This window comes from Schistocerca americana, chromosome 1 (assembly GCF_021461395.2).
Source record: "Schistocerca americana isolate TAMUIC-IGC-003095 chromosome 1, iqSchAmer2.1, whole genome shotgun sequence".
Taxonomy (NCBI): domain Eukaryota; kingdom Metazoa; phylum Arthropoda; class Insecta; order Orthoptera; family Acrididae; genus Schistocerca; species Schistocerca americana.
The window spans coordinates 361,328,635-361,342,089 of record NC_060119.1 but is presented as its reverse complement, the minus strand read 5'-3'; the positions used below and the strand labels follow the sequence as shown (position 1 = coordinate 361,342,089).

The following is a 13,455-nucleotide window of genomic DNA, read 5'->3' as shown; positions in this document are numbered from 1 at the left end:
TTGGTTTCCTAGTGAAAGTCTGTTAGTACTGACTACACTTACATCTACTTGATCTTCTTCATTAGTTGACTGACGCAACAAGGTAAATCTGTTGTTTGTGCCAATGATGAAAGTGTCAGAAACTGTTCTGTTTCTGTGGCCCCTGTTCCTTGGTATCACTTCCCACCTGTCTTTGCCCCCCCCCCCCCCTTAACTGCTCAATGTAATTTTCATATAAGGTATTCAAAACAATTTCACACCACTCCCTGTTCCTGCTATCTGCCCTAATCACTTGAGTCTCCCAGTCCTTTGATGGTAAGTGAAGTCTCCACCCTATTCTACAATATGCCCAGGAGATTTACGTGAAATGTTCTCCAAGTTTCCATTCAAATGTTCCACCACTGCTGCTCCTGCAGCAGGGATCTGTAAACGCATCCATGACCTTGTTTGATACACCTTTAATATTTGTCTTCACCAAAATTATTTCGCATTCGGAAGCATTACAACTGTCACAAGATGTTATCGCATTTTGTATGGCTATAAACACACCTCCGCCACCAGTGTTGAACTATCTTTGCGATGTTTCTAGTGCGCTTTTTTAACTGTACATCCTTTAGATCCCACGCACTAAAGCAAAAGGGAGCATGTATTCCTAAGTGGGCTCTTTTGTAGACAAACCGCAGTTTCACAATATTATACTTTTACATCGTAGCTTGCTACTTGCCCTCCCTATAACTGAGATTATGTGATATTCATTTTCAAATCTTAGTGTACTGGATTACATCGTCTATGTTAATAAATATTTCAGTCCTTCACAATCTAATATAAGAATTTATCTGCAATACATGTTTAATGTGTTTTGAACGTTTTCTTTTTCTACTGATTTCTAATGTGTATTCAGCGTAATGAAATATTGAATTGTATAACAATGCTAGTTATCCTTAAAATGTACAAATTCTTTAGGTCATTTTAGTTCACTGTACACTCATCTAAATTTCAACAATGACAAATATTTCTGTCGTTTATGAGTAATGAAATAACTATATCTGAATGGGTTTAGGGTGCTGACATACTGCTATGGAATAAGCTGTGGTGTCAGAGACATTAGAATCTTGATTTGTATCGTGCGACTTCAGCACAGTTTGTGTTTGATAGACTGCTGTAGAAACATGGCGGAATTTTCAAATGGGTAACGTAAAATTATGAGTTACTGATATTGTCTTGCTGTAAAGGATCTTTAAATTCCAAGTTTTGAGCACGTTAAAGTTATTTCTTCTTACCTATAACACCGAAAGTGTGTGAAAATTTCCAAATTCATTTGCTAACAATAGAAAATAATTCCCAACTCCAAACAGTCTGCGCGGTCGCGAAGCTGCCGTATTGATCAGTTTGTATAGACACATCTTCAGCAGAGGGAGGCGTTCTGTCCGTGAAATTCTTAGCAGAAATAAACATTTTATTTATAGAACACTTCTGTGGTGTTTTGATACCATTTAAAAAGTCGAGAAATAAGCGAATCTTCAAATATTTCAGTATTTTTCACGCTATATTTCGGTGTTATCGGTATGAACCGAAAATGAGAATTGTTCTTGGGTTGTCGCTATTAACGTGACACGAAAATAGGACTAGAAGATGAAAAATCCACCAATTTTTATTTTACGTTTGCTTAGTGTGTGTTCGAATTTTACAGATCACCCACAACTGTGGTTTGGAATACACCGAAGACTTTAACAAGGAGTGAACGGGTAATCTTATGACAGTTGTTTTTCCTTTTGACGCATGAAACAGGAACAGTTGTGTTGCAAATAGATGAACGTAGTTGGGTTTCTCTTTTCAGAAAATACTGAAGTGGGATCAAAATGCCACAGGTCGTGGCATCAGAAAGATAGCAGAACATGGCTTACAATGCTATCTTTCGCCAGTAGACAGAATAAGGTTCGTATCGTCGAAATTCTTGTATACTTAGTATATAAACTAAGACAATGTATGTTCTTCGCTAATTTATTGATAATGAGTAGGAAGAGAAGTGAAAGCTGAGATGTCTGAATATACATGTAGCTTGCCTATGAAAGGAAATTCGTTTGGTTTTTCTGACTCGTTTAGTGCTGCAAAGGAAGTGTGTATGCTTAAGTGTTAATGTAGGCGAAGCTGATGTAGGAAGCAACAATAATGTTTGTTGATGTTAAGTAATCTTCTTGACCTAATGATATATGAACGAAGTGAATGCATGCGTCAACATAATTTGATATGTCCAAAATCTTGCTCTATTGTGGATGAAGTATACACAAAGGTAGAAGGGATTTTTAACATAAAACAGCAGGAGAATAATGAAAAATGAACTCTTTGACCTCCACATGTTTCTCCATCTTTGTGCAGTGTGCTTTGAAATTAAAGATATGTTAAATGTAACATTCCTTCCTCTAGTATTTTGAATGTGCTGCCGGCTAACTGCGTATTTTTGATCCTAGGTAAACACTTCGACCCCTAGGGTAGTCATTCGGTAGCTGTCTCTTGGGAGACACTGTGATGTAATTCTAGAGAACTGTCGGTAAAGTGGTGTGAGCCTGTGTGAAGTACACAGAATATTTTGTGTAATTCTCAGTTCCTTTCTCGATCGTGCACCTAAGCACATGTCAACATTTTTGTGTATGACAACATTGAGGATGAAGATGTATAGTGCTACAGAAGGTTACCCATTTGTAAACTGAGTGTTTGAATAATTGTTGCAAAATATGCTTTTCAACATTAAAAGTTGCTGCTGATCACATTCAATAGACAGTTTAAACCATCTACTGAAATTGTCTTCCATGAGCATGTAGTTGTTGATTGGAAAGTCTACTGCTGCAGTTAAACTGTATCTTTTAGTTACACTGAGGAAAATATTGTAATTAGCAAACTCACATTTCACTTCACTGAAAATCCAGTGTCATTGGTGATAGAAGTAAATGGCAAAGATGGTGGTTGATTTTAGGTTTTTGACGAAAAGAAAAATAGTATTTTGCGTACCCTGTAAGAATTGTATGTGGCACAAAGTACAGCTCTGTGATCAGATGTAATCCATCGCAGCAAACAAGTGTCAACACCACAGAACAAAAGTAGACAGTTCATTTTCTTTGCTAAAGTGGTGTTGAAGATGCAGACCCTCATTTGTAAAAGGAAAAGTTTCTTCGAACCAGTGAACTATTCCACTCTAATTCAAAGTTAATAGTCATTAAAAAAGTATCTTTGCGATCGATGTTTCAGTGCATCGAGTGATGGGAACTGGTGGCTGCCAGTTGTAACACTTCCTCAGTTCCCACGCAGTTATCCCCTGTTTTGTTGGCTCATGCTGAACATTGGAAAGCATTTCTGGATACACATTGACAGCCCACACCTCTATAGCCTGTAAAGCACAAAAGTATTTTCTAACTTCCTGGACTGGAACCCATGCCTGTTTTGGGCAAGTGCTCTACCGACAGCTATCCAAGCATGACTCGTGACCCATCATCTTGGCTTTACTTCTGTCAATACCTCTCTCCTATATTCCAAACATAACTTCGTACCTTCTGGGACTTCTACTGCTAGAAGAAAGGAATCAGAGCTGTGACAGTGGGCCATAAATTGCACTTGATGAATAGCTTAGTTGATAAAGCACTTGATTGCAAAAGGCAAAGGTTCCAGGTTCTGGACCAGCGCACAGTTTCAATCTGTCAGCCAGTTTCAAATCTGGAGTCACTCTATTGCTGAGGGATATTTCATTCTGGAAACAGTTTGTTTTTCTAGCTGAGGAAAGGACAAGGACCATAAATTAAATTAAAAATGGTATAGGTATAATCCATATCACTTCAGGCATGGGGGTTACGTTGATAGTCTCGATGTTATTGAATTTAGCATTCAGGAGTAAGGAAGAAATGCGTATTTTTTTTTTTTTTTGTTTCCTCCAAAAAAAAAAAAAAAAAAACTTCCTGATACAGGCTTCCAAAGATGACACTGCAAACACAAGTTTGAAGATGCGAATTTCGGAATTTTTTTTTTTTAAATGCTTTACCTCTGTAGCCTAGGTTTTTTGTTAGGTGTTTTTTTTGTCATAGTTCATTTACTGTCACCTGTTGAATTCTATAATTTACATTTTTTTAAATTTCAACCCAGGAAAGTTAGATTCTCTCTAAAGGAGAGCTTCCGCTTTTAAGTTTGACAGGTTACATTTTAACTTCTTCTTCCCCCCCCCCCCCCCCCTCCCCACCCCCAAGGGTGGTGTATGTCTTCGCTGAAGTTGTTTCCTACTAATTTTTTTGTTACAATGATTATTTTTATTTCTTATCACTTTCATTGCTGCAGTTATTTCTTTTCATTTTCATTGCTGCAGTTATTTCTTTTCATTTTCATTATTGTAGATATTTCTTACACTTTGTTGTTGTTTCCTGTCAGTTTCTTTGTCGTGGTTGTTCATTGCAGGTTACTGTATTGTAGTTGTTCAGTGCAAATTTGTTTACTGAAGAGGTTTCTAAGAAATCTGAGACCATCCAGTGAGTTCTGTGTTTTGTGAGGAATTTGCTAGTTGACACAGTTGCAATGTTTTTTGTGAAAAGGGCTGTTTGAAATGTCTTCTGACTGGGGCCAGGGGAGAGTTAAGTGTACTGATTATTTGCATATCCATAAAAGAGTGATATATATAAGACAAGCAAAACAACCAGACTTTTTTCTGGTTGGGAATACATGTTCTCATTTGAAGACTGTTTCAAAGTGAAGATGTTTCCAGTAACAACTTCTTGTGTTGTAAATGTTTTGACAGAATAACAATAATGAGAGTGTCAGAACAAGGTGAAGCTTCCCATGGTGCAGATTTTGCATCAATAGAGGAAGAATTAAATACCCTGAATCAGTGAACTACAGAGGTAGGTGTTAGCCCAGCCAAGAAACCGTGGTCAGTGAAGTAGAGTGATAAGCTCTATGCATCAAGAAAGTGCAGAGAAATTGCGAAAGCTATGGCTGAATACACTACAACAAAACTGACCACACTATTTAAGGTAGAAATCCCATCTTCAGAAGAAAATGAATCAAAGCACTCTTTCACCTCTTCCCAGATATTTTTCACAAATATCAGTACAGATGTTGATGATTTTGCATCTTATAGTGAAAACGTGCAAGTTTTAACTATTATTCCAGAGAAATTTTCAAAAAACATTTTTGAACCACGTTCCATCAGTATCAAAGTACATGGCAGACAAATCAAGAAATGTGAGGTCTGTAAAAGGAGTCTTTGAAAGACCAGATCACTATTATGGTCATCCTCTAGAAGCAGCTCAGGTTCAAATAGTGCAGTCATTTTACCTGGAAGATAAATGGGACTTTTCTCATCATTGTGCCAACAAAAAAGACACTAACTGTAACAGTTGAAGGTCAAAAAGTTATGAAAGTGAAGAGGTACAAGACTCACAGTATTAAAGAAACTTTTGCAATTTATAAGAGCAACTATACAACTTCACATACTGGAAGATCAAAATTTTATACACTACGACCTAAGTAGGTAGTTCCACACCCACATAGAGATGTCTGTTTATGTGCGTCCTATGCGAATTTGGAACTGTGTGGTATCTGTGAAGAACTTAACTGGAGCACTTGACATATGACATATGACTTGGTTGGGCATGTGAAGCCATTAGTAGCCTGTGTCATAAAGTGAGAGACTTGTTTGTTTCAAGAATGTAGTGACTGCCCTGGAAAGGGAAGACTGTCTTTACAGACACTTGGCCTGGAAGATGTAGCAGATAACTCTGCAGATATTACATATGTGATGGGAGGAAAATAAACTATTTAAGAAAACTGTTGCCTTTGACAGTTTCATTGATGAGCTGGGTAAATGGTCAGTGAAAGTAGTAACATACCAGCATCAGAGGAAATTGCAACAGCAACACATTGCAGAAGTGAAAGGGTGTGTACAGGCTGAAGAACTATGTTTAGTGCTTCACTGTGATTTTGCTGAGAACTGGTCTCAAATGTTCCTGTTATAATTGATGACACAGGATATGACTTAACCCATACTTTGCTAGCAGTGTGCAAAATTCTTCAACTGCAAATGGGCAGAGAAGATAATCATTATTTCTGATGGTGCTCCTAGTCATTTTAAAAATCGTTACTGGCTGTTTGAATTGAGTAAGTCGCTTGTGCCAACTGACTGGGTATACAGTGCTACTGGTCACGGGAAGGGGCCTTGTGATGGTGTAGGAGACCTGCTGAAGCACCATGCTACAAAACATAATTTTTTAGAGCAAATACTGCTGTGATTCAGAATGCTGAGGATTTTACGAGAATCATGAAATCTTACACATCCACAGCCTTCATTCTTTTATATGAAGAGGAAATCGAAGAATTCGGTGAGCGGAAAAAAGAGAATGGTCCAAACTAACTACTCCTGTGAAAGGAATTCAGAAGACACATTTTTGGACTCAAAGTGATGGGCGAACTCATATTGCATGCACTTTAAAAAGCAAGAAAGAAGATAAAAGAAGATATTTCGTTAATTTGGCCAACACCTCAGAAACAGCAGGATAATACTCAGATTCACGACCTGAGAATGGGGATGTTTGTGGCATGTGTGTATGACTGACTTGTGGATTGCAGACATTATAGACACCAGTTATGAGTTAAATGAAATTGTAGTGAACTTTATGCTACCACATGGACCAGCTGCTGAATATAGGACAGCAACAACTCCAACAGTGCTCACTTTCTGTTCACAATGTTTCGAAGATCTTAAGTGCTCCAGTTCGTATTGGTTCAACAGGAAGGCATCACTCTATATCAAAGGAAGGTAACTGAAGCAGTGGAACACATTTTTAGTTCATTGACTGGCTAATTTCAGTACAAAACAGAGTGCACAGAAGTTGTATAAATTGAAACCTTTAAGTCTTTGGACCTTTCACATACATTATGGAACCATTTAAAATGCTTGAAAAATGAGTCTCTTACTCATCTTTCAAAACTAAAATTATGTTAAATAAGTCTAGGTTTTCATTTTTATAAGCCTGTTATGTGATAATGTGACCTAATAAAACAGATTTTATGTATGGCAAAATATCAACCTAAAAGTGGAAGCTCTCCTTTTCAGGGAATGGTACTAATCAACTGGAAAAAAATCCATACCGTATAAAAAAGTTCAGAACAATATAGTAAAAGGACTTTGACAGATAAGACCAAATCGAGGATTTCTTTGTGATCATAAAGCAATAATCTTCCAAATAAAAAAATAAATAAATAAAACCAACAAAATATCCAGAACTGTTCCAGGGCTACAGCATTTTAAAATGTTTCCAAAATTTGCACTTCAAAATGGTATGTGCAGTGTCATCTTTGGAGGGTTGTATCTCAAAGCAGAAATTTTTTTTGGAGAAAACAAAAAAAAAAGTGTCCCTTGCTTAGTCCTTCATTTTAACATATGCTAAATTCAATAACATGTGAGACTATTAAGGTAAGAATTTTTCCTAGCCTGCCGGAATTGATATGGACAGTATGCCTGTATAACTTTTTATAGTGACATCATGAGACTAGCAAATTCATTCATAGGTTGTAAGGATGTTATACCACTTTTGAATAATCTTATCTGCCTATACACAAAAGTCTGCTGCAAAAGTAATATCACCGACTTTGTCCTTTGAATGCGAAAAAATTTTGTTGACAGAAACCTACATAGGGAGAAACGATCAGCATAATAAAATACGGGGAGACCACCTGGAGAAATATGGATGTTAGCTATTTCTGTGCATTCTTAGTGTGGAATAATAGAGAATTATTTTGGAGGTGGTTCGATGAATCCTCTGCCAGGAACTTGCATATGATTTACAGAGTAACCATTAGGTTTTTGTGGGTAAAGCAAACCAAAGACTAAAATTTACTGGCAGATTACTGATAAAATGCAACAGGTCTACTAAAGAGGCAGACTACATTACACTTTTATGTCCTCTTGTGGAGTATTGCTGTGTGATGTGGGATCCACGTCAGCTGGGATCGATGGAGAACATCAGAAAAAGTTCAAAGAAGGGCAGCTCATTTTGTGCTATTACAAAATAGGGGAGAAAGCACGGTGGATATTATATGTGAATTGGGGAGGCAATCATTAAAACAAAGGCATTTTTCATTGCAGCAGGATCTTCTAATGGAATTTCAGTTGCCAACTTTCTCCCTAGAGTGCGAAGATGTTTTGTTGGCACCCACATACGCAGGGAGGAATAATCATAGTAATAAAATAAATCGGAGCTCACACAGAAAGATAGAAGTGATCTTTTTTCTGCATCCTGTTAGAGAGGTGAATAGGAGAGAAATAGTTTGAAAGTGAAACTTTCTGGCAGATTAAAACTGTACTGTAGAAGGTGAGGTACTCACAGAATTTAAGCTGTGAGGACAGGTTGTGTGTCATGCATTGGTAGCTCAGTTGTTTTAGTGTGTTAGTTGTTTTAGTGACGCAGGAGTCCACAGTAGAAATAATTTTTTGAATGACAATCTTCTATTCTGACTGTAATAATTGGGATTAAAATATTCTTTTATTTTGTTATGTTTACTGTTTGCACAGTTTGTCAAGTAGCCATTTTCAAATATATTGCCTAACTAGTCAAACAGATATGTTCGGTTACAGTCCAAATTTACATAAGCCATACATTGTTAAAATGCATTTGGGTGCCTGTGCTTCAAAAGAAACATGACACCATTGAAGTAACATACTGCTTGCAAGTGTAATAGTGTTGTGCATTTTAACATTGTATAAGAAATGGAAGTTTCCATTTTAACCTAAATGCATGTCTGCTTCTTTATACCGTACACTTGAAATTGGCTATACAGTAGAAACTGTGCAGTAGTGAAATAGACAAAATGAAAGGATATTATAATTCAAATTGTGGCAGCCACTATGGTAGATTGTTATTCATGCATTTAAAAGTTGGTAGTATACCTTTACCACGTATTTGCTGAGGAAATTAGTGAGCTGTACGAACCGTGCAAATTGGAAACAAATGTTGAACCACTCAACATTAAGATGGTTAAGCAGATCAGTGTGGCATACAAACTAGTTTATTGTTTGAACATGGTTGAAGTGTGATTAAAGTGATGTGTAAAAAGACATCACATCATCTAGTAAAATAAAGAGCCTTTATTTACAATGAGGCTTCGAAGCAAGCACGCTCTACCTTGTGACAACCTGTATTAAATCCTAGGAATTAGTAATGCTTACATTTTATTTTAGTTGCACAGACGATCGGTTTCAGGTACAGCAAGGTCACTGGTCTCCTCAAGGGTCCGTAGCTTGTATCATTGTTGTGAATGTGTGGGGTTGTCATCCCTACAGTCACACACCTGCTGAGAGATTATCAAAAGCATCCATGAGCAATAGGGACAAAAGGAAACTTCTGACAGATAAAAACAATGTGCTGATCCAGGACTACAACCTGAAACTTTGCATTTAATGCGCAGTTCACCTGCCCACTAAGTTATTGAGGCACAGCTCATGACCTACCTCACAGCTTTACTTTCTTGAGTACCTATTTCCTACTTTCCAAGCTTCACAGACCTTCTCCTGCGTTCCATGCAGGACTAGCACTACTGGAAGGAACAATATTGTGGAGAATATGGAATTGTTTTGTAAATGAATGTTGTGGAGTGTGCACTGGGAGGGCAAGTCAAGAGTCATGGCTGTATAGGTCAGTTGGTTAGTGCATGGCTCACAAAAAGCATTTTACTCAGTACAGCTTCAGTGCTCATTAAAGAATAAACATGGGGTATCAAATGAAATTGATGACTGTATTGAAGATTTCTCAGTGGGGAAGTTACACCATGTTATCTTGGATGTTGAGCCATCAACAGAAGCAGAAATCATTTCACCTGTGCTCCAAGAAAGTGGGTTGAGACCCTTGCTGTTCTTCTGGCAGGCAATAGTAACTGCAGACTTTTTGCAGGTGGTACAGTTACCTATAAGAAAGTGTGGCAGACTTCAGTTCACTGGTAAGATACTGAGGAAATACAGTCATTCTTCAGAGGAGATTGCTAAAACCACTTGTGCGACCCATCCTAGAATATTAAGTGTGTGGGATGCATGCTGTATAGTACTATCTGTGGCCTCAAATGTGTACAAAGAAAGGTTTTGAACTGGCATGCCCTTGAAGAGAATCAACAACTATCAAGCAAAAGCCTACTTAAGAGTTTGAACCACTCCTGTTGGGACCGAGGAGACAAGATTGAATCAATTACAGTGCACAGACAGGCATTTGAACAATCATTCTTCCGCCATTCCATATGTGAATGGCACGGTAAAGGTAATAAATGGGACAGTGGGAAGTACTCTTGTCACTAGCATCAAAGTAGCTTGTAGAGTATCTATTTAAGTTTAAGGGCTTATAGAGCGTATACTTGGTCCAATATGGATATTGTTTGGGTGTACTATGTGACACTTGTTTTGTTCATACATGAGAACACCAAAAAATTACTAATTTGGTACATAAAATGCAGTAGTGGCTCACGAGCCAATATCTACATATAACTTCCTACATAAAGGCTTCACAAATCTGGTCAAGCAACTGTAATTTAGCACTTACAAGCACTAGTTTTCTTATATGAGGGGCATTAAAAAATGATCTGCAACATAGTTATAACTTTTATTACAATACAAATAGGACATGTGCATTAACATCATTTTTCAATATAGTCCCCTTGCTAGTGTACTTGATCTGTTGTTGCACAAGTTCCTGGTGCCTTCACTTCTTGTCCAAGGTGAATTAAAGCTCTGTTAGTTCCTCTTTAAGTGGACCAAACAAGTGGTAGTTGAAAGGCTAAAGATCAGGACTATATGTAGGATGAGCCATTACTTCAAACTTGAGTTTCTAGAGCATTTCAGCAGTGTGGGCAATGGTATGTGGACAGGCATGGTCATTTAACAACACACCTTTTGACAGTAGTCCTTGGCATTTGCTTCAAATTGCAGGCTTTAGCCCGTCAGTAAGCATCTCACTGTAATGCGCAGTGTTTATTGTTGTGCCGCTCTCCCGATAATGTTCCAGTATTGGGCCTCGCACGTAAAAAAAAAAAAAAAGAACATAAATTTTCCTGCAAATGATTGGATTTTGAATTTTTCCTGCTGGACAGTTGTGGTTGTTTCCATACTCTGATGTTTACTCCCCATTTCACAGTGGTGGATCCATGTTTCACCACCAATGATGATTCTGTCTAAGAAACCATCACATTCATTATAATAGTGATCCAAATGTTTTTTTGCAGGTATCCGAGTGAGTTTCTTGATGGACCGATCTTGCACAGACTTTATGAAGCTCAAGTCTGTTGTGGATGATTTCATAGGGAGAAACATGGCTATTTTGCAGATGATGTGCCCTTTCATCAATAGTCACATGTTTGTCTACCAGAACTATGTCACCTGCACACTCACTGTTGTCATTTTTGGCTGTGGATGGTTGTCTGGCTTCTTCGTCATGCATTACAGTTGTCACCATTTTTGGATTTTGTAGTCCACTCATAGACACTCTGTTGTGGCAAGAAACTGTTCCCATATTTTGCCGAAGATCTTTCATGGCTTGCAGCCCCTGACACACTTTTCCGACCACAAAAACTGGATCACCACTTGTTGCTCCTCTTTGGTGAAAACTTCTCTTTGGTGTCCTTGGTCTATCTGCAACAAAAGGAAGACAAAGGTAGGAATTAGAATCAAAATTTCATAGCAGGACCACAACAGCATAACAATAAAATAAGAGGACCGTATGAATAATGTAAGAAGTTACATCAACAGTGCGAATAATTTTTGACTTACTCTCATACAATCAGACAGTATACACAGTGAGATAAAAAACTATTATTCTTTGGAAGTCTGAAGCAAAATAAAATGCATTTCTACATTTATCATTGGGATAAGTCTGAGGCCTATTTATTTCAGCACAACACATCTAAAGCTGGGGGAACTGTTATTGCTTCATATTGCTATTGCGTAACTGTAATGAAGTTGATGTTCCCGTTCTGTATGAGAATGTTGGTTTGCTGTAGTTTTGATTGCTCACTTATTGGTCTTTTGCAGTCAAAACAGAGGGATGATATGCATTGGCACTTGGCCAATCCAGACATGTATGAATTGGATCAGCCCCTTCCTACTCGTTTTTTCACTGTTAACATTGTGTATGCTATGGAATTCTGAAATGGGGCTGCATCCTACTGTTGGCAATTAGTTTCCATTAGTTACAGCCAATTGGGTGATATAGTTCAATTCTTTTATCTTGGCGGTTCGCGCATGCCCGCCCGGACGCGGGAGATTGCTGCGTTGCCAGTTGCACGCGACAAGATAAGCAGCGCCATACTATAGTTCGCAAACTTACGTTTAGGGGGGAACGCGCAGTTTATGAAGTAAAGCCACCACGGCCGCATTAACCCTTTCGCTGCTACAGAGACGTGCCCTCCGCATTCCGCGCAGTGCGCGATTTTGTCATCACTGCACTGCTCGCCTGTGCAGACACATGGTGTTTCGACTGCTTTGACACACTTTATCATTCGATTTCACAAATACTATTTGGCCCAAAAATTTGATTTTTACAAATCTTCTAAACTGATACCTTCTCCCTATAAATGACTTAATTTTGTTTCGAAGTTCAACGCAGTTATTGTGCAGCATTAGATGCAGTAAATCATTGCACAAAATTTTGAAGAGTTTGCAGAGGTAAAAGTCCATAGCGTATAGTTGCCATTAGAATTTCAAAAAATTACATTCAAACGAATAAAATTAATGAAGTGAGACACATCGATATTGTTTTTAAATATAGAAAATATTAAGCACCTAATAAGGTTTGAACTCGGAACCTTTCGCTTCGTGGCCAAGCACTTTAACCATTCCGCTAACGCAGCACAACATTTAATACAACTCTTGAAGGACTTTAAAATATCACCCAAAATACCGACAAACACTGTTGGTATGACTATCAATTACTCACGTTTCGTCGAAGTACAGTAGGAAATAAACAATTACCGCTGTTCTTTATTGCGAAAAAGCGGTTAGTGAGAATGATACAAACACCTTTCTTTCCTTGCTATCGCCTGAATTAGGAGGCTTATTGCTTGTTTGGTTTAATTAATTAATAGCAATTGGTATAAAGAATGCTTTTTTCCAAATTTTCTATAAAAGTCTGCTATCAAGACACTCCTTTGTTCAATCACTTTATTTATGACTGAAAGTTTCTAAAACTGAAGGCACTCGTCCGTGGTCTGCACTATAGTCGAGCTCTGGCAACGTTGTTCTCTGTTCATTGGCTGACTGTGTTTTGTGACGTCAGATGCGCAGAACGAACATAAACTCGGCCGCCGTCATAAATGACGAGCACTTTAGTATATGATAGCCAGGGGGAATCATTGAATGTGATTTCTTTTGGCAGACTGCAAATGATCAGTTTTTGATATCTGAGAGCTGTAAGAAAATAGATGTGGTGGCGCTGACAGGTGGCATAGCCCGAGGCCTAGTTTGGGTTG

At 38.0% G+C, this 13,455-nt stretch overlaps 1 protein-coding gene across 2 annotated transcripts in view; it reads left to right on the top strand.

The window, feature by feature from the left end:
- The first annotated feature begins 1,139 nt into the window (after positions 1-1,139).
- The window catches only part of LOC124600024 (PAS domain-containing serine/threonine-protein kinase), a 218,715-nt gene continuing 206,399 nt past the window's right edge, over positions 1,140-13,455 (top strand). Inside the window, exons 1-3 of one of the 2 annotated variants that reach the window (XM_047136127.1) lie at positions 1,140-1,168; positions 1,670-1,724; positions 1,817-1,914. In XM_047136127.1, coding sequence (XP_046992083.1) covers positions 1,149-1,168; positions 1,670-1,724; positions 1,817-1,914 — 173 coding nt within the window. In that variant the 5' untranslated portion in view covers positions 1,140-1,148. Of the gene's footprint in view, positions 1,169-1,669; positions 1,725-1,798; positions 1,915-13,455 lie in introns of both variants that reach the window. The other variant, XM_047136126.1, reaches the window with a different exon arrangement.